The sequence below is a fragment of the Poecilia formosa genome, unplaced genomic scaffold (genome assembly GCF_000485575.1).
Source record: "Poecilia formosa unplaced genomic scaffold, Poecilia_formosa-5.1.2 Scaffold327, whole genome shotgun sequence".
In the NCBI taxonomy this organism is placed as follows: Eukaryota; Metazoa; Chordata; class Actinopteri; order Cyprinodontiformes; family Poeciliidae; genus Poecilia; species Poecilia formosa.
Window position 1 is genome coordinate 143,669 of NW_006800266.1, and position 20,831 is coordinate 164,499.

The 20,831-nt window shown below is 39.1% G+C and overlaps 1 protein-coding gene across 2 annotated transcripts in view; it reads left to right on the forward strand.

The window, feature by feature from the left end:
- Positions 1-20,831, forward strand: part of LOC103152768 (plexin-B1-like) — an 81,384-nt gene that overhangs the window by 52,047 nt on the left and 8,506 nt on the right. For both annotated transcript variants that reach the window (XM_007573367.2, XM_007573368.2), the window contains 26 exons: positions 225-353; positions 2,161-2,261; positions 2,363-2,495; positions 3,108-3,264; positions 3,416-3,524; positions 5,831-5,939; positions 6,242-6,967; positions 9,528-9,626; positions 9,759-9,881; positions 10,684-10,777; positions 10,895-11,064; positions 12,657-12,808; positions 12,893-12,998; positions 14,117-14,253; positions 14,378-14,551; positions 15,631-15,865; positions 15,954-16,196; positions 16,318-16,494; positions 17,216-17,364; positions 17,445-17,545; positions 17,628-17,845; positions 17,921-18,099; positions 18,189-18,255; positions 19,340-19,486; positions 19,757-19,931; positions 20,267-20,370. In XM_007573367.2, coding sequence (XP_007573429.1) covers positions 225-353; positions 2,161-2,261; positions 2,363-2,495; positions 3,108-3,264; positions 3,416-3,524; positions 5,831-5,939; positions 6,242-6,967; positions 9,528-9,626; positions 9,759-9,881; positions 10,684-10,777; positions 10,895-11,064; positions 12,657-12,808; positions 12,893-12,998; positions 14,117-14,253; positions 14,378-14,551; positions 15,631-15,865; positions 15,954-16,196; positions 16,318-16,494; positions 17,216-17,364; positions 17,445-17,545; positions 17,628-17,845; positions 17,921-18,099; positions 18,189-18,255; positions 19,340-19,486; positions 19,757-19,931; positions 20,267-20,370 — 4,314 coding nt within the window. The remainder of the gene's footprint in view (positions 1-224; positions 354-2,160; positions 2,262-2,362; positions 2,496-3,107; positions 3,265-3,415; positions 3,525-5,830; positions 5,940-6,241; positions 6,968-9,527; positions 9,627-9,758; positions 9,882-10,683; positions 10,778-10,894; positions 11,065-12,656; positions 12,809-12,892; positions 12,999-14,116; positions 14,254-14,377; positions 14,552-15,630; positions 15,866-15,953; positions 16,197-16,317; positions 16,495-17,215; positions 17,365-17,444; positions 17,546-17,627; positions 17,846-17,920; positions 18,100-18,188; positions 18,256-19,339; positions 19,487-19,756; positions 19,932-20,266; positions 20,371-20,831) is intronic.

The window sequence follows — 20,831 nt, forward strand, 5'->3', positions numbered from 1 at the left end:
GATTTGGTGTTTGAGCTGTAAACCAGAGAGGTTAGTTATTTTTTTAGTTTTTTTTGTTGTTGTTTTTTTTTCAAATATTTCGTTTTAGTGATGCAGTATTGTAGAATTATAGACTGTTCCTACTTCAAAATGTTTTTCAATCCAATTACAGAAATTTAAATTCATAAGAGGGACACTTCCTGCTTTAAAGTATAAAGTGTTATTTTTTGTGTGTTCCTGTTCAGGTTTATCTTGGCAGAGACGGGACAGTGGAGGTGTATGCAAACTCAACGATACAACCCAACTCCCCCATCAACAGCGATCTGTTACTTGATGATCGCGGCTCACATATCTACATTATGACCAAAACCACAGTAAGTGTGTTGAAGTCAAGCTTCACCTTTTTATTTAAAGGAACAGAACTATGTAAAACTAACTTTTTTGAGCTTTACGTCATGTTATAATATTATTGCCTCATCAAATACATACCTTGATCCTTTAATGCATGTTTGAAAAATCCTTTCAAACTTCCCGTGACAACCATACAGTTGTGCAAAACGCCTGGTTGGACCTCCTCCTCGGAGCTGCAGCTTCCAAGCTTTGAAGTTTTTAATCTCACAGGGCTCCTTCCACCACGACTCCTTTACTCAGTTCCTTCAGACTAGCCAGCAGTAATTAGCAAACACCTGGTGGAACTGCAGATCTGCTGAGCTCTTTATAGGAGCTACTCGTCAGTGTAACACTGGTAAAAATGTTGTTAAAGGGTTAATAGAGGAGCAATGTGGTGATGACTTCCTGGAGGCGGCACTTCAGAAAGAGCAGGATTTCTTAAAGTGACAGGGGCCCAAATTCAAAGTGATAAATTACAAAGTCAGATTTCTTTTAAAAAGGTAACACAGCTGCTTGATTGTGCTACAAAATGGCACTATAGCCCTGAAAAATACACAGTGCTCCCCCTTTAAAGTATCCATGAGGTGTATAAACAGATTTGGCCATTTCCACTATTTCAGTCACTTACCCAGATGTCTTCATAAATAAGAATGAATATGGTTTCTCATTCATCAATTTATGGTTTGTCAGAGTTTTTCATGCATGCTTCCTCAAGCTGTGTCACCCTGAAGACAAACTACAGGCAAGGGTGAAAACAGAGAAGCCAGCTGGCAGCTGGGGTCAGAGGTCACTAACCCCAGTGTGATTGGCACAGCAGTCAGCAGGAGGTGTGAGGTCACACCTAACAATAGTATTGATCTGCAAAGAAGCCTGCATTGTCTTGGCACGTTCCCTACAGAGCATGTGTGGGATGCTGTAGATTCTGGTAAATGATGATTAGGAAAGTCTGCACTTTGAACAGTTTGTGTCAAAAATAAATCAAAATGTCTCAGTGAGAGCTGTTCTGGGATTCAGAAATGTTGCAACATATTTTCATGTGTGAATGAAATAAAACTGCTGCGACTTTTCTCTGAATACAGAATTCATGATTGAATTATTTGTGAAACTTTAAATCGTCTTGAAACAAATTAAAAGTATTTTGTGTTGGTTTTGTCTCAGATCTAGAAATTTCAATAGGTATTGCAAATAATTATTCTTTTACTTAGCAGTGGAAATAAAATGCAATAATTGGCTAATGACTTTCTCTAAATTGAATGCATTAAAAACTCAAAGGATCTTGGAGATCAAGTAGATATGTACAGTGCTATGTATTACACTGCTTTGATATATGTATAACGATATACATGGCAGGAGTGTGTAATAGAAGTACTATTAAATAACTTTATACCTGTTGTATGCTTTTTGTGTATGGTAGCTATGCTGGATACTGAAACTGAGGCTCTTCAGGTTCCTCAGACATGTTATTGATTTAAGGATTAACATACTAATCCTGGAAAATGCATACAGCAGAGCACAGATCATGGAAAAAAAATAGTAATAACCCTCATTCAAATTCAGTCTTTCAAATGCTGCTGACTATTTTTAAATAGTTCTTTAAATGAAATTATTAGCTTTTTATTCGTTATTGTCAGCATCAATAGTGTGTGATGTCAGCATTTCATTTGCCTTGAGATGACACTTGTTCTGAAAATCTTGAGTTGAAATATTGAATCATTCGACAGTGTTACATTGTTTTGCTCTTCATTTATCTGTCTAAAGCCTACCTTTTGCTTGTTTGTCTGTTATTTTCAGGTAGAAAAGCGTCCAGTCGCAGAGTGCGGGGATCACTTGGACTGTCAGTCATGTCTGTCTGCCAGAGACCCGTACTGCGGCTGGTGTGTCCTTGAGGGACAGTGAGTGTTCTGAGCTTCAGCTTGCATCTCCAGTTCTCCCCGTTTTCTTCACGTATGACCCTCTTATGTCTAACTATCTATGCTATGCTGCGGTGTTTCAGGTGTGGCCAGCGGTGGGAGTGCCAGCGAGGCTCTCTGCAGGGCCAGTGGTTGTGGAGTTTCAACCAGACGCAGCAGTGCCTGGGCATACAGCGCCTCAGCCTCTACAACATCAGCCTTGGAGAGAAAGCAGATGTAATACAGACAACATGACTGATGAAATACAAGAGCAATGCACTGAAATGTTTTGTTCACTACCACATTACAAGAATAAAATCTTTTGACGGCACCGTTGAAAATAATATGACAGTCATAATATCATCCAAATAAAGACATAATATTAGGAGCATGAAGTAGCAATTTTATAAAAACTCCAACACGAAAAACAACAAATTAAAATGTTGGAGCAGCTTCAGAAGTTACATATTGGTATCGGTCTTACAAATAAGGAAATGCTTCAAAACTGAACACATCAGGATCCAATTATTGTCAGTAGCAGGACATGAAACGATCCGTCAGTCCAAATGACTTCTTGTAATGCCTGGCAGTAATACAGAAGGGATGATTGACATAAAAGCTGCTTTTCAAAACAATTTTCTGTCATTTGTAATTTTTTTTAGTGAAGAAAGCAAGAAAAAAATCATTTGAAATTGGGTGTGAAAAAAATCAGAAATGTTTTTTTTTTTTTTTTTGTTAACAGCCAGCTCTAATAGTGTTAATAATTAAACTCCACAATGAACCACACTACAGTCATGGAGTCTCTCTGGTGTCTTCTCTTTCCTCCATGTAATATTTGTTTCCCTTCAGATCGCCTTGTCAGTGGAGGGTCTGCCGGGTCTCCAACAGGACGAGGCCTACTCCTGCTTCTTCCAGGACACGGAGAGTCCAGCTTTGCTCACCACTACCGGTGTCATCTGCTCCACCCCGGACGCCACCAACCTGACCCCCATCGGTCTGGGAGATGGTTCGTTTTATGCTCCAAGTTTATACGGAGGCCAAAAAGATTCCTTAAAATGCCTCAAACTTCATTGGTCAACACTATTGAGAACATTAAATTAAGGATTGCAGTGATTGCTTTGAATATTGATTGATTGATCTCTTTTATTCCATTGCAGAGTTTGTGACGGTGACCTTGGCTCTGCGTTTCATTAACGTGACGGTAGCTGAGACAGAATTCACCTTCTACAACTGCAGTCTGGTGCAGGAGCTTTCTGGGCGCAGGCCGTGAGTATACGTCTTCTAAACGTCACAAACTTATAAATCCTTTTTCACATCAGTGAACATGCCACACCTAAGTGCTGACAGGTCGTCCCTTACAACAAGACTCAAGACATTACTGCTACTATTTTTAATATCTTTAAGGTGTTGAAAATGAATTAAAATAGAATTTAGGAGAAAACTATCTTCTTCAACGTGTTGAGATTCGCCTGTGATTCTTTTGGCAAAAGGGAGTGAAGCTTTCAGCAGATAACAGGAGTGTTGACATGAGGGCAGCGAAGTTGCTCCTTGGTATCATTATAAGCTTTCAGCCTAAATCTGTCAGAATTTAGATACAAATCTACATTCTCAAGGGGAACACACACACACAGATGACGGTTTGTTAGTGAAACTAACCCTGCTATTCAGATGGCCATGTTGTCCGCTTGTTTCTGTTTCAAAGAGTTAAAAAGGTTTAGTTTTTCCACAGCGCCTCACACAATGTGACAGGTTCTGCTTCTAAAATAAAAAATTGGCATTAGCATCACTATCTGCCTTTATTTTGTTGTTTCTTTTACGTATTATCACTTTGATAAGTGAAACTGATTATGACTTCTATCGTATTGTTCCAAAGATTCACATTCGTGCATTTTCTAAATATTTTGAAGGCGGTACTTGTATTCCCCTTGTCGTGTAAAAGAAATTGAAGTCAGACAAAATCTATTTTCAGGTCAGATCTTTACAAAAACTATTGGATATCTGAAAAGGAAATCAGATTGGTACAAACCAATCTGATTGGTGTAAACTCTAACCAATATTTTTTTCATATTAACCAGCAGCAATTAGCAAACACCTGTTGCAACAGCTGAGCTCATTATAGGAGCTACTTCTCAGTGAAACGCTGGTAAAAATGTCAATAGGTTAATGGAGCAGCGATGTGATGACTTCCTGAAAGTGGACATTCAGAGTGAGAGTTTTTCAAGAGACAGGGGCCCAATTTCAAGGTGCAAATTAATAAGTCAAATTTCTTTAGATCATATTTAATATATATAACATTTTATAACAGCTGAAGATGACATAACTCCTTACCCCGTTTAATCTCAAATTTTGTCTTGCAAAATAAGTGCATAGATTTCAATCCTTGGACCTCCCTAACTCATGATATTTATGAATTATTACATTTTATGTTGGTTATGTTAGTGAAAATACAGGTTTTAATTGTTGCCGATGGGAAACAGAATAGTCTACATGACACAAATCTGGCCTATTTATACATATAAAAAATAGGAAAAATCATGACATGCATAACCTATTATAACAAAGAGTGGTTACAAAAGTGTTCAGAAATATTTTAGATACATAAAGATTCAAACCTGCACATGTTATTGTCTCAATGTACTAAGCGACCTTTGACGTCATTTAGTTATTTCATCAATGAGGCAAAATCAGGTGAAAATGTTAGTATGAACAAATCTGCATCTGAGAGGACGTTGTCCCTGTTCCACCAGACCAAGCACAAGACCTTGGCCGTGTCATAAACTAGTTTCAGGCGTGGGGTCATCTTGTAGTTTTCATTCAGTGTGTAGGCCACACTTTGTGGAAAGGATCGGCTTTTGGCGGGTGAAATAGGGGAGGGCTTCAACTGTGGGATGTAGAAGACATCATTTTGAGGTTCCTTCAGGTCTAGAAGATCTAAAACATCTGATATTTTTAAGCTGTGTGGAAACAGCAAGGCATATAGAATAAACAGCAAACCAGTGGACACATATATACTCCTGTCTATGTATTTTGCTTGCGGCAACAATTGTTGCCACTTACACTCACTCTTCTTATGATCAACAGATGAATGAATGGATACAATTTTCTTTATATATCAGTAGAAGACACTTGAAAGAACATATGTTCAAAATGTTTTATTTATATTTGTTTATTTAAATATTTTACTGACTTCCTCTTGCTCAGGTTTGTGACAGACATTTACCTCCAGTGTCACAGGCAGGAAGTAAAGAGGTCTGGTCATGTGACCCTTCACACTAGATATATGAAATTGATATTGCTTACAGTAGACACACTATTATTTGATTTAAAAACTTAAAATTGTTGCTAAAAGTCAAAACAATTATTTTAGAGGCTCCAGAAGTTAGAAAAAATGTCTGGCAACAATTGTTGTCAAAATCCATTATTAAAAGGGTTAATTATGCCACATAATGGCGCTATGTGGCTGGAAAACACATAATACTGCCCCTTTAAGTTGATTTGCACTGTTTTCTGTTTTATTCCAACATTGACATTTTCATCTTAATCCTCTGTTGTTCCACCTGCATCCCTGCCAGATGCCAAGGGTGTGTCAGCAGCCGTTGGGGGTGCAATTGGTGTATCCATGAGCATGTCTGCACACACAAACACACCTGCAGTCAAGGAGTCACCATCCACAACCAACGGGTGAGTCACCCTGAAGTCTGAGCTCGGGCTTTTTAAAGCTTTTTTCTTTTCAGTAGAAGTTCATTTCAGGAAACCAGATCTAAAAGCGGAGGGCTTGTCCTCTGGAGGATCCCGTACTTTCTGTTTGATTTGGTTTGCTTTTGTCTTTTTAATTTAAACCATCAACCATTTTTTCTCTCTATTATTTCAGAGTTATTTATGTTTCTGCATATACCATTTCTTTCATCCTAATTTTGTCCCACCCGCCTGCTTTTTCTTTCTCTCTCTCCATCCCTCCTCCTCGTTTGTGTTTCACCATCAAGTTAACACCACAATTACCCACCGTCCCACCTCCAACCAGAACTCCTACCCCATCACCTCCTTCTGTTCCAACTGCTCCAGCAACAACAGCAACTACTTCTACACCAACAACACAGATGTCTCCCACAGAGACATCTGCCACCACCAAAACAGCTGTCCCCACAGCAACCATCACAGGCACCCCCCCCACCGGTCCTAATGCTGAATCCAGCACACCGGCTTCCCGCTCCACAACTTCCCCCTTTGTCAGGCTCTCCACCCAGGCCAGCTCCACTCTCACTGACATCGCCACCACAGATGGAGCCCTCAGCAACACAGAGGGAGCCACAAAGGAAGCTGTCGGTTCTCTAAGTGGCTCTTTAGAACATGAAGACACCTTCAATGTCACGGCTGAAGTGAGGCCCACATCACCAAGTAGCACCGGTGGCCATGCAGACCGTTATGGTGAAGTTGTGACCACTTCCCCAGAGATGAACTCAACTGTTTCCAGAGAAGCTGGCCCTTTAATAGACCCCTCTATCAGTCTGGCCACTACCGAGGAGAATGTCTCACCTCCGGGGCTGAGCGGCTGGGAAAAGCCTAAGAAAAGGACGGAGATGGAGTCTGAACTGACTCCATCTGTCGCCCGTTCGTTCGTCCCGACGCAATTACCTGAACCGGTTGTTGATGTCACTACTGATTCTCCAACAAAACTCCAGTCTGATTCTTCTTCTGAATCTTTTACTCCGGTGAGTTCATGCACCCTGCTGGGAGCGGGGTGCAAAAAAAGCATCGTCCATAAGTTAGCAAAGGACTAAAGGAACACAGTGTAGGTAGAAAATATGACTGACATGGTCGTACAGTATGTTGAAAGATAATTCATACCCCACATTGAGAGCATGAATTAAAATCTTTAAATACATATTTATTTTTAAATAAATCTTTTAAACAAGAAAACATTCTTCTTAAGATTTTAAAAAGACGTTATAATAAATTTTATATCGTATTAATGCCTAAATGTATTCAGTTTTAGCTAAGTAAGGTAACAGTGAAACAGAGACATCTCCTGGGATTTTTAAATGTTTGGACAAATCAGTGTGAGAAGAGTCAGAAGGATCATGCCTTTTTAGGAAGACCTAAAATGATCATATTTTTATATCTTGTTAAAATGATAATCATGTCTTTTTGTTCGGTACTTCCACAGCCGGTGGTAAACTTCATTGACCTGTCTAAAACTTGTACAGGAGACTTGTGCAAATGGTATGATGGATAATAATGGCATTATAATTCTGCTACTTTGGTTGACACCGAGTTTCTGATATGACTGAAATTTGATAAGTGAAGTTTTGCTGTGGTCACTACTGATTTTTATTTATTTTTTTAAGATTTGAATCAATTCTTAATTCAAGATGCATGTATTCAGTCTGAATCTGAATACATTTAGATAATTTATCCTGATAAATTGTTCATTTATCTTGACAGATTTAAATTTATTGTTTTCACTAGAATTATAATTAGTCCTGTTTATAATCACCCACAGCAATGTGTATTGTTAGGATTAATTTGACTGATTCTTCACTGTTTGTTCAGTGAGAGTGTCTTTAAGTAATTCATTTGAAAATATGATTATATACAGTTAGTGTGCAGCTTAGTGATTTAAAATAAATTTCTTAGTCACTTTTATCATTTATCAGAAGAATTCCACAAAATGTTGTGGTAAGACTTAAAGTCCATATTGCCCAGTCATTGCATAGGCACAACATTCAACTTTTCTCTGAAAACATAGACATGGGTCTTTCGGTATCCAAAGGATTTCTTAGTAAAAATCAGAAAATACTTTTTCATTTGTATTTAAATGCATGTTAGTTATTCAACCATTCAACAATCAGGGTCAATGCTGCTTAATATCTGCATACATCTGGATCTGGATTCATTGTTTAGATGGAAAGACTAAACAACAGAGATCCCAGTACAGATCAGTAAGGGCAGAGGACAGCTCACCGTTTTCCCTTTCTCATCTTCTTCCGTCACGATAAGACTTGTGCAGAGAAAGCTTGGTAAGAATGTTAACCTGGCCTACAGTAGTTGCGCTTCCGTTACATACATGTTCAAAACTTTGTCCTTATGCCACTAATTAAAAAAACCCCACTATTTTGCAATTTCATTAAATAAGAAACACAATTAAAATTACACATTAATAAATTTGTTCACACAATAAGCCATTAAAAACACATACCACCCATCATCCTGCCACTTTCTGTCATCTTCTTCATCTTTTTTGCCTGTAGTAACATCTGGTCATTCATCATGTGACTCGTGTTGTACGAAAAAAGTGTTTCCATCCATGTCTTGCAAATTACACAAATTTTAACTAAAACCATCTCATCCTTGCGGAAAAACATTTTATCAAAAAACATGGATTTTTTTAATATCCATGTTTCCAGTAAGCAAATTTATTTTTCATAATTCGGATTTGCACAATTATACAGTCAATGGAAACACAGCTAGTGTCAAAGGTTTTCTTTAGTTCTACAAATGCAACTAAAACAACTCTCCCTTTATCAAGCTTAGCTCTAACATTCTCCATTATAAGGTATATTACAGTCTGTTCAATCTAAAAAGGAGGCCTGATACTTTCCCAATTCACCAAATATTCCAAACTAGTCCTTTATTGCACTACCTTAAACTAGGAAGAGGAAAGCTTCAGCACAATATGCTTCCAAGGTACCCTGGAAGCATATTGCATACCGCAATATGCTTCCAGGTTTCCAGTTTATAAATCCAGCAGCGCCTGACGAGAAATCAATGCAATCTCAACGTGAGGATACAGCGGAGTAATTTAAAGCATTAACCTGACAGGTTTTATTGACTCAGCTGCTCTCTCTATGAGGCTTCTGGTCACCTCATTTAGCTCTACAGGCAGGTAATAATGTTAAGCTAACTCAGCATTTCCTTCTACATGTAAGGGTGTTGCTGCTACATGCATATTTCTAATCTGTGTTGTGTTTCACAGTTTGCATTTTTTTATTCTTTGCAATCAAGTCAAAATCAGTCATTTCATGATTCATGTTTTTTTTTTCTTTTAGTGTGTAGGATGTGGATCATTTCATTATCTGAGTTTATCAGATAAGCAGATGAGTGTTATCTTCATGGATTGAGAGACTGAGAAATGGTTCTCTTCCAACTCATCTTTTGGTTTGAGAAGCTAGAAACGGCTCAGTGAATCTCATGATGGTACCTGCATGTTGCAGTGGTTCTCAGGCGGGACAAATGTTGGAGATTTTAACATTTTCCGACTTGTGTGACCAGGAATGCCCGTGTGTGGAGAAAGTTCATGATTCCCCTCTGCTTCCCGTCAATGTGGAGAGGAAGATCACGTTGGTGGGCCAACACCTAGACCTGTTTCAGGTAGTAAAAATAAAAACACATATTTTCATCCTCTGTAAACACTGGAAAATATCCTGTATGACCTCATAAACCAAAGAGGGATTTATGTCTTGTTTGTATTTTTTGCTGCTTTTGCGCTGACGTGTGTTTCAGGATGAGGATTTGGAGTACGAGTGTGTGTTGGATGTGGAGAATCAGTCAGTCATTGTAGAGGCGTCTGTAGAGCCCGATGCTGATCGGCCATCAGTCTTCTTTATTACCTGTCAACCACACCAGGTCAGTAATAAGCACTTCCTGCATCTGGAAGTAATAAGGAGGTTTAACAGAGTTATTTAATCCTTACATGATTATTATGTAACCTTTAACCTTTCATCTTATATCCAAGCTTGTGTTGCTTTAAAACATGTTCCAGTTAAAAGTTTACATCCACACGTTGTTGTGGTTTTATTCGACATTGACTGATTATACAACATCTAACTTCAATGAGTTTTAGAAACAAGAATTAGGAGAGAAACTTTGAGTTTGAGTTTTCTGTCCAATGATCACAAAAACTGTGCTGTGATTCCAAGATTCCAGTTTTTTAGAATCCTGGGTCCAAACTGGTTTAAATGCTGAGACTTTTTCTGAAAGAAAATTAAAACTATATTGTTTTCACATCTTTATTTCCTTGAGTCTCTCTCACTTTTCCTACATTAAAGGATCCTTGGAGAAAGTAGGAGTATTTAGTCCATCTTTTTTGTGTAGCAAATGACGGATCATAGGCCCATTTGACTCATTCTTATTAGAAAGGCCCTTTTTAGTCAAGGAAACGATCTGTTTGCTGTCTAGAACAATAGCCACTGAGGTTCCAAATTACATTTTATCCATAAAAAACTGTGACATTGGTCCTTTAAATGTCTCTTTCCAAGTTCACTTTCCTAGCATAATTCTTGTTAGATGTATTTTACCCTTCACTCTGACAATGTTTCTAAAATTCATTTAAATTCGTTCACTTGACTTTTATGAATTGGCCAGAACTTTGTACATTTATTTTATTTTTCCTGGGGAATAAAAGAATTGCACCCTGCTTGTGTTGCAGTATGTTTATTCCCTACTGAGGGAGGAATACTTGGTGACAATCAATGTGAGAAGAAAAAACAACTTCCTCATAGACAGCGCTGAGGATCTGCATGGTGAGTGCCATGTATTGTGTCAAAGATGTGCCACAGTCTCATTCAACCTGCATTTTTTGCTGGGTTATTGAATAAAGGTCCTATCCTTTCCTTTGTCTTTCTTTTATTTGGCCTCAGTCACTTTGTTCAACTGTTCAGTGGGCCGAGCCGACTGCAGCCGGTGTCGAACGGCTGACCCCAAGTACGGCTGTGTTTGGTGTGGCGGAGATGCCAGCTCCAGCTGTGTGTATCGAGACTCCTGCATTGGTGTGATCGAACACACGTGCCCTGCACCCGTCATTCACCGCGTAAGAACTTTTCACTTTTCTTTGTGCAGTCATTAAAGGCTTCCTTCTGTGGTAATCCCTTAAGGCATGTTTAGCCAGTAACCTTGAGATGCAGAGGAGGATTTTTTTTTATGTCTAACTTTGCTTTTAAAATGGGAATAAAATGTAACTTTTTGCCAACACAAACTTGTGGAGAATCTTACAAGGTATTTATGAAGTTCCTCTTTCCTGTTGCTGCTGTTGGCCTGTTTTTCTTCTGAAGGCTTTGGGAACCTTGTTACCATCATAAACTCTTTGAGATGTCAATGAAATAGTGGAATATTATCAGTGGTGGACTCGCCTACAAGGTTATTTTTGTTAATCTTAAAGCATTAATCATAAGACATTGGTTCTGCTAATGGTAAAGCGCTAACTTCAATTCAAATCATGTCAGCCCTTTAACACCTACAATCCTTAAGCAACAATTTTATTTTGACATCATAATTTACATGTCCTATAATTCCCTTGGATATTGTATGATAGTTTGTTGTTTGAAATAAAGTTATTGGAGATTGAGGGGTAATACAAGAGAACATGTATAAGTACTTAGTTCTTAACCGTCAAACTTTTTTAGTTTTATTAGTTTTATTTTATTAGTTTACAAAAAAGTCAAGTCATTTTGTGCTTTTGAATTTATCTGGAAAAAGTAACTTAGGGGATAAGCAGTAACTTAGGTAGATTAACAGATGTGTGCCACCACTGAATAGCATTAAGAAAAAAAAAACTTTAGTTTATCATTTCATTATTCAGCAGGATAGTCTCAAGAAATAAAAAAAGAAATAGTTATGCAGTCACAAAATTATTTTTCCTGTCCATCCGTGTCTTCAGATTGAAATCCTATTGAAAATGTAGCTGAGCCCAAGAGAAGAGAGAGTAGGACTGGATCCAAGACCATGGTTGATGCCTATTCTCCAAACTTATGTGATAAAGTGGGGAAATTAACAAAAAATAATGTCTCATTTGCATAAAGATTTTAATTATCAAAATAATTTTAATCACAGTTTATGCAACTGCAATAAAATAGATTTAATTTACTCAGTTATGATTGAATTTTCACATATCAAAGCAGAAAATCCATTTCATACTGCCCTCATTCCTCCTCCTCTATTTGTAGTGAAGATGAGTCTAAAGATGTGAAGTCAAGTTTAGACATGATGGACCTGCTCGATGAGACCATGTTTGTTCATGGCAGCCGTGTGAAAATGGTCAGGCTGGATATACGGAACAACGACTGGAAACATGAAGGGACTGGTGTCATTTTCTGCTTTGGAATAATCTATTTCTTCACGCTTATTTAAATTATATTAAACTTTAGGGAGTAAATTGAGATCTGAAATAAACCTTCTGCATTTGAGGAAATATGTATTAATCTTTACAGTTGAAATTCATTAGTTTAGGTATTTGCCACTTCTTGAGGTGATTGTTGATAAATGTTCCTTTTTAGTGTAAAAGATGTGCCATATACACCCAACCAATTGGAATGTTTTAGTTTTGAATATAAACATTGTAAATAACCCAAAATATTGTGATCGCCAAGAACATATGGTATTTTTGTGCTTCTCTTGTGTTTTCAGTTAGACCCTGAATCCGGTCCAACCGAGGGAGGCACAGTCGTAACCATTTCTGGCTCTAATCTCGGTCAAAGGGCCGAAGACATCCAGAGCTCGGTCACAGTGGCCGGAGTGCCATGCATTGTCATCCAGAGCAGATACGAAGTCTCGTCAAGGCAAGGCGTTAGCACAACTCAACTTACTCAGCACTGTATCTGTGTCTTTCTTTATGCTAACAGCTGTGTGACTGTACATTGCAGGATAGTGTGTGAGACTACGAGCAGTGGACGGGAGATGAGGGGCCACGCCTCAGTCAGTGTAAGAGGAGGAGGACAGGGGATTTCTGCTCATACATTCAGTTTTCAGGTCAGTATGACCATTTTATTAAAATGACAATGTTTCAGAAAGGTTTGATATTAAAATTGGTTTACCTGAAGGATGTCTGCTCAGCCCTCCACTATTTAGTTTTTATATATTCAATAAATAAGAATACAATGTAACTGTTAATTAATTTAAATTAACAATATGTTAATTGACTCCCTGTGATGGACTGGCGACCTGCCCACAGTGACCCCGCCTCTCGCCCGTTGACCGCTGGAGATAGGCACCAGCACCCCATGTGACCCCCACACGGGATAAGCATGTTCGATAATTTGAAGGATGAAATATGATGATCTGAAACATTTAAGTGATGAAAAGGAAAACAAAAGACATCTTTAGGGGAGCAAATACTTTATGCGACTGCACATATATATTTATATATATATGCATATAATATGTACTAACAGATACATCTCTCTTAGTCTTAATTTAAGAGACTAAGTTAAGAGAAATTACTTCTCTTGACTATAAAATTAAATGTAAGTAGCTAAGGTAAATGTCAATGAATGCTGCTGTTATTGATGATAATCCACTGTAGTTCTGGCAAGTTCCACCATGAGGAAGAACACTGTAATGGACTGAAACATGCAAAACAGGACCTTTCTGAAAAGCGGGGTGGGTGGGGGTTTCTTTTGTGTTTTTAGGGAAAAAAAGAACCCCACAAATCCTTCATTGCAGTCCTAGTGTGATGTGGCGCAGACCAAAAACAGCACTGGGACAAATCACGCATGAGCAAAAAGGTTTTAACATAACTGTCCAATTAGGGGAAAAGCAGCTTCCCCTGCGGCTCTTCTTAATTAGTGCCTGATGAAATGTAAGGGAACGTCTGCAGTACAAGAGGAACAACTTGTCTGCTTATTTACATAATCATAAAACACCCGTATTGTTCAGTGACCCTAATGAAACCACCTAAATGACAAGCAGCTTAATTAATATATTACATGGCTGTGAGGCAACCTTCATGTGTTTCCCAAAATTCCCTGGTGTCCTGTTTTTATCTCCCCAATAAATCACATGCTCAGTATTTGATTATTGGCTGCATTTCTTGTCATTTTCATCTTTACATCGTCCACTGCTCCTTCTTTTCCTGCCTCTATCTCCAGAATCCTGTACTCAGCAGCATTTCTCCTTTAAGAGGGCCCAAAGCCGGGGGATCATCCCTCACTATCAAAGGTCGGAGACTGAGGACCGGGCATCCACTTGAGGTCGGAGTTCTGATCGGAGGAGTTTCCTGCATGGTGTAAGGGCCCCAAGAGGTTTTTTAATTATGAAAGAAGAAAAAAAAACTATTGTGGTAGACAGTCGATGCGTTTGATTTGTGTGTGACTGTGGAGGAGATGAAAGAAAAACTGTTTCATGTTCAGGATTGACATCCAGGAGGATCAGATCAAGTGTTTGACCAGAGGCAGCAACCGAACGGGAGAGCACGACATCACAGTGCGCTTTGGTGGAGCAGAGCGCCATCTGCAGGGTTCCATGTATCATTACACCCCTAACCCCAACATCACAAGGGCAGCGCCGTCCAAAAGCTTCCTTGGGTACTGCGCTCCACTATTTCTATCTGTTAGTAAAAGATAAGAGAAGGATTTTAATTATAATTTACTTTACCTTTTTGACTATTTTAATTGTATTTGTCATTTTTAGATAAAGATATTCAGTCTAAAATTCTAGTGTATTTCTAATTTTAAACGTGTTTGAGTCTAAATACCAACATTTGTATTGATGCTGGAAATCCTCAAAAATGCTCCAGTTTCATAGGAGTTTTTAAGATTGAGAAAGTGCTTGATAACTGCACAGTTTTTTAATAAAGTGTTCTCAAACTTTGGATAAAAAATTTGATTTGAGAAACATAATTTATAGTTGAAACCAGTAGGCCTGTCACATTAAGCAATAAATCAATTGCATAATAAATTAAAACATGGTCAATAGTTTCCATTTGCATGATTTATCATTTTTCTCTTTTCTCTCTTTCTACCAAAAACTGGATGACCAAAGTCTTCAGTCTGCTGCTTTGGTCTCAACTAGCCCTTTTTCTGAAGGATAATTTTGTTTACAGAGACGTAATAACTTTATTTCTTGTTTTTACTGTTTCGCTTATCTATTTTGGATACTTAAAATGTCTTCTAGTCATGTAAATGCTCATTAGAATTTAAATTTTATTGATTTTTGAGATTGTGCTCTTGGATTATTATGCTATTGCCATAATATTTCTTGAAAATAATATTAGTTCATCGCAATAAGTTCTGGGACAATTTATTGTCCAGCAAAATTTGTTATCATTACAGGCCTAGTAATATTCTCATACACCTAATAAAAAGACACAATTTTCCTCACTGTCTGAAGTTAAATCAGACTCAACTACTGTTTTACATCAGTTAAAGTGACCAAATATAATCTGTTTTGTAAATGCCATCAGTGTATGAGAGACGATTCAAGTCATCAAATTTTGTAATATTTTAGTCTATCTTGTCCCTATTGTAGTATATAGAAAACTATCACAGGACATTAGTAATAATGCATGATAATGTTTTCTTTGGAAGGACAGTTTGAAAACTTACTATGAAAATACTTGAACAGTGCTTGAATTTTACTGTGGGAAAATGTTGTGTCCTCCCAGCGGAGGGAGGATCATCAGAGTCAACGGCCACAACCTGGATTTGGCCCAGGAGCCAAAAATGAGAGTGACCCTCAGTCCGCCCGATGCTCTGCCTCCGAGACGGAGAAGGAGCGCCGGGAAGAATATAAAAGTCCACCTCAACAGAGGACAGACCCAACGGGGTCCACCGAGGAGATCGAGGAGGATTGTTCCTGAAGCAAACTGCCCTGATGGAACGCTCTGCCACGTAAAACACGTCAGTTTCAGCTGGATTTCTGTCTTCACCTTACGGTGTCATTAAAGGAGAGGCTCAATGCATTTAAGCTCTCTTTTCTCCCCTTTAGCACGAATCCCACTGCAAGGTGCACAACGCAACTCTCATCCTGTGTCCGACTCCTGCTGTGGGTCCAGAGGCCACAGAGGCCAGGGTCAAAGTTCACTTCCTTTTGGACAGCCTCCATTTTGACTTCAGCACTGTGGGTGGTGAAACGTTCAGCTACGAACCCAACCCCAAGCTGTTCAAGTTGAACAGGAACGACCCGAGCAAGCCGTTCCACCACAAACCGGGCAGCGTCATCTCCGTCGAGGCGAGTCCCACATCATCTGCTTCTACACATCCGTTGCACTAGTTGCACTAATAAGGTTTTTAATGCTCACAAATCTGCTCACAAAAGTCAACCTGCTCACATTCCTCTTCCTGTTTTTTAGGGAGAAAACCTGGATCTGGCCATGTACAAGCAGGAGGTGGAGGCCTGGATTGGAGGGGACTTGTGTGTGGTGAAGACTCTGTCACACAATCACCTGTACTGTGAACCGCCAGCTACGCAGCCCTCCATCACAACCAATAGGAAGCAGGACGGCCTGGAGAGTCTGCCTGAGTTCATTGTGAGTGAGACAGAGAGAGCTGAGGTCACAATGGACATACGTCTGACCATATCCAGGGCAACTGGGCTACAGTACCATAAGAAGTTGCCTTATTGGTAGATAGAGCCCATCCCCATGTAATTCAGTCTCAGAATGCATCCAGCTGTTCTGTTTCTGGCCTCAGAGGTTTGGTGGAGAATAAACAGCATGATGAAAACAAAAGGACACAGCATACAGGTCAGAGAGGAAGTTGTGGAGAAATTTAAAGTTGAGTTGGCTTATAAAATAAGATCCTAATGAGCTTTAAACATTTCAGAGCACTCTTCTGAAAATGGAGTGAGTATTGCACGACTACTAGCCTATGAACATATGCAGGATTCATATTTAGTCATAAAAAGTCTACAATATAGAATTTACGTTTACCAAAGACATTTTGTTTTTCCTTCCATCCAATGAAGGATGAAGGAAAAACATTGACTTATATCTTAGAGAGCAGCTTTATGTGCCATTTTACAGCACAGTCAAGTTACTATGTTACCTTCAGTTGTTATACAAATGATGTACATATCATATGTAGTAGGATTACTTTATTGCATCATGCATAATGTGCATGTGTATTAATCAGTACCCAAGTACAGAAAGACAGATGTGCAATAATAGCAGAAATGTAAATAAAAATGAGTAAAATGTGATTTGTATTTTAGATAAACCAGATAAACATCTGTGTAAATGTTGCTTTCAGGTGAAAATGGGGAATCTGAACTTCCCCCTGGGAAGAGTGAAATACGACATCCAGGCCCAGTCTACGTTTCCTCTGGAGGCTCAGGTGGGGGTCGGGGTGGGAGCCTCCATCGTGGCTCTTATTGTGGTCATCATAGTGCTGATATACAGGTAACCATGGAAACGCTGTGATCAGAGTAGACTCTATTTCTTGACCAGAGCATGATCTGTGCTGTTTCTGTTTTCATCAGGAGGAAGAGCAAGCAGGCCATGAGAGACTATAAAAAGGTCCAGATCCAGCTGGAGAACCTGGAGACCAGCGTCAGGGACCGCTGCAAGAAGGAGTTCACAGGTAGTGCCGTTTTCTCCTCTCAGCTTCTGCTCACCTCAGAGGAGGCTTAGCAAACCAGCTAACTAACTAATTCGCTTTGTAGACCTGATGACAGAGATGATGGACATGTCCAGTGATTTGGTGGGCTCAGGGATTCCCTTCCTCGACTATCGGGCGTACGCAGAGCGCATTTTCTTCCCAGGCCACCAGGAGTCGCCACTGAGGCGAGATCTGGACGTTCCGGAGAGCCGGAGACAGACGGTGGAGCAGGGCCTGGTTCAGCTGTCCAACCTGCTCAACAGCAAACTGTTCCTCACCAAGGTAAAATATTCAAATATTTTCTCTAGTATTGGACAAAAAGCAGCTGTTTTCACACCTGCGTGTTTCCCGCCATAGTTCATTCACACTCTAGAGGTCCAGCGGACGTTTTCCCCCAGAGACCGGGCCTATGTGGCCTCTCTGCTGACGGTGGCGCTGCACGGTAAACTGGAGTACTTCACGGATATCCTGAAAACGCTGCTGAACGACCTGGTGGAGCAATATGTGGCCAAAAATCCCAAACTCATGCTCAGAAGGTGAGGCCTGTTTATCAAAGCAAGTAATCTTTTTCCTCCCACCTGCTTGTAGTTTCTTTGAGAGCACTTTGTTTTTCTTTCTTCTCCAGAACAGAATCTGTGGTGGAGAAGCTGCTGACAAACTGGATGTCCATTTGTCTCTACACCTTTCTGAGGGTATGTGCTCCTGGATATTTATGCCACATCAATAATTAAGGGCTTAATAACTGCTAAACATAAACAAAGGTCCGTATGGCCACCATATAGTCACTGCCAAAAGTTTTTTATAGTGATACAGATGTTGAGATTATTGCATAAATTAATCAGATGTATAGTGTGTGAGCAATTGCTTCTCATCCATGTTTTGAAATGAAATGTTTGAATTATTTGGATTACTTGGATTTTTCTTTTTTTTTCTTTTTTTTAGCAAACAAAATAAACACATTTAAGTCTTTCTATTTTACTAGGTTACATCTGATTAGATTTCAGATGGCATGTTTTTATGTCCCTATCCCAATATTTATTTATACCAATAAATAAATAATGGGAACCGGTTCACTTTCCTCACTTCCAATACTGATATCTGAATTTGAGTATTTGCCCATACCGATCTGATACAGAAAAATAATGCTGAATTGATTGAAAACATTTCTATTTGTAAACACAGACAACAGTACGTTGACTACTTCGGTCAAACATGTAAAAATAAATGGTACCAAACCTTCTTTCAAATAGTTCACATAGTCCAATTAGGAATTCTAAATATAATGTAAAATAAATTATAAAGCATGATGTTGCTCACTGCACATAGCATAGAATTACACTGAATAGATCCACCCTTATTGATTGGGTACATTGTCACTGATAACAGATCTAGATTTCATTTCAATATCAGGAGCAATACAGATGGTAATATCGGATCAGTGCATCTCTAGACTGGGATGGGGTAACCATGGGAAATGGAGTTCAGCCCAACTCAAACCCAGCCAGTGCAGTACAGATTCTGGTCCAGCCTTTGATTTTATTTATAACATTTTCTAATAGCTACTGTTCTGTTTTCTAACTGCATCATGTACTGTAAATCAAGGCGGGGAACCTTTCCACAGATCATCTGCAACTAGAATCAAACCCGAAATTTGATTCAAGTTACTGTGAATCAAATGTAGTTATGAAGGGAAGCCAGTCAGACCTGGCTGCCGAGACAGAGAACAGTTGGCGTTGGAGGATTTCCTAAGTGAATAAATCCTTTCTGCTTGGCCAGGAATCAGCGGGGGAATCGTTTTACATGCTGTTCAGAGCGATAAAACACCAGGTGGACAAAGGACCTGTGGACGCCGTGACAGGAAAAGCCAAATATACGCTCAATGACAACCGGCTGCTACGGGAGGATGTGGAGTACCGCACGCTGGTGAGGATTAGCCCCATTGTGTCACCTGCATGGGAAATTGATGCAAAATTTATACAGTACCCAATAATAATAGTCTTATACCTTGTTTTTTATTCATATTGTAAAGAGATCAGAGTTGGATTGAGCAGTCACACCTCCCCAAATGAACCAGATTTTTAGGGAAGAAACAATCTAAAGTTTGTTTAAAGTAGACTAAACAGAGCTGGTATGAATGCAGCCTAAAAGGATGATCTAAGTGTCTCTAACAGCTTTCCCGTATCCCTCATCCAGACTCTGAACGTTGCGATGCCGGCCACAGCCGCCGGTGGAGCCGCCACCAATCAGACGGTTCCGGCGAAGGTTCTGGACTGCGACACCATCACCCAAGTGAAGGAGAAAGTTCTGGAGCAGTCCTGGAAAGGAATGTCGTTTTCACAGAGGCCACACATCGACTCACTACATCTTGGTTAGAGCTTATTTTCAAACTCTAAGTTTGAATGCATCATTCTGCTGTTAGCTATGTGTGGCGGCTGACTCTTTGCAAATGTTAAGTTATTTGCTTTATATTGTCCAGAAAGTTTTTCTGTCTTTTACCCAAAGGGCCGACTGTAAATGAAGTGCTTGCTTGTCGAACCATATTTTTACCTTGTGTAACTCAAGTTATGCTCAATACTTTATTATGAATTTTTGTTCAAGTTTATAAAACCTTGCTAACTTATTTGCTTGTCATGTTACCTGGAAGTCTTAAATGTTCAATGATCATCAGAAACATGACTTGGTATGAACGTTTCTCCCCTGCAGAGTGGCGGGCCGGGGTCGCAGGTCACCTCATCCTGTCAGATGAAGACCTGACATCAGTAGTTCAAGGCTCCTGGAAGCGCCTCAACACATTACAGCACTACAAGGTCAGTGCATGTCTCTAAACTACTTACAGCGCCCTGCTCAAGTATTTATACCCATTGAAGGTGTTTTTTTGTTTGTTTTTTTCACATTTTTTACTTTATGACCACAAACCTTAATGTATTTCAGTCATATTTTATGTGAAAAACTAACAAAGTATTGAAGTTAAAGGACAGTCCCAAATGGTTTTTAGAATGTTTTACAACAAAATCTGACAAGTGTGACGTGCATTTAAATTTACCCAATGCTGTAGCTCCTTCCATGATGCACCGCATGTAGGGACCAAGTTATTTTTTCTTTTTACTTTTATTTGTTTTGTTTTTTTCAGCATTGTATTGTGCTTTTTGTGTATATGGAAAAAGTAAAAATTACCCCAATAAATAAATAATATAAAAGTGACCAGGGTGGCACCAAAAATTTGGTTTGTGAAAATCATAATTCTAGTAATCATAATAACATATGATAA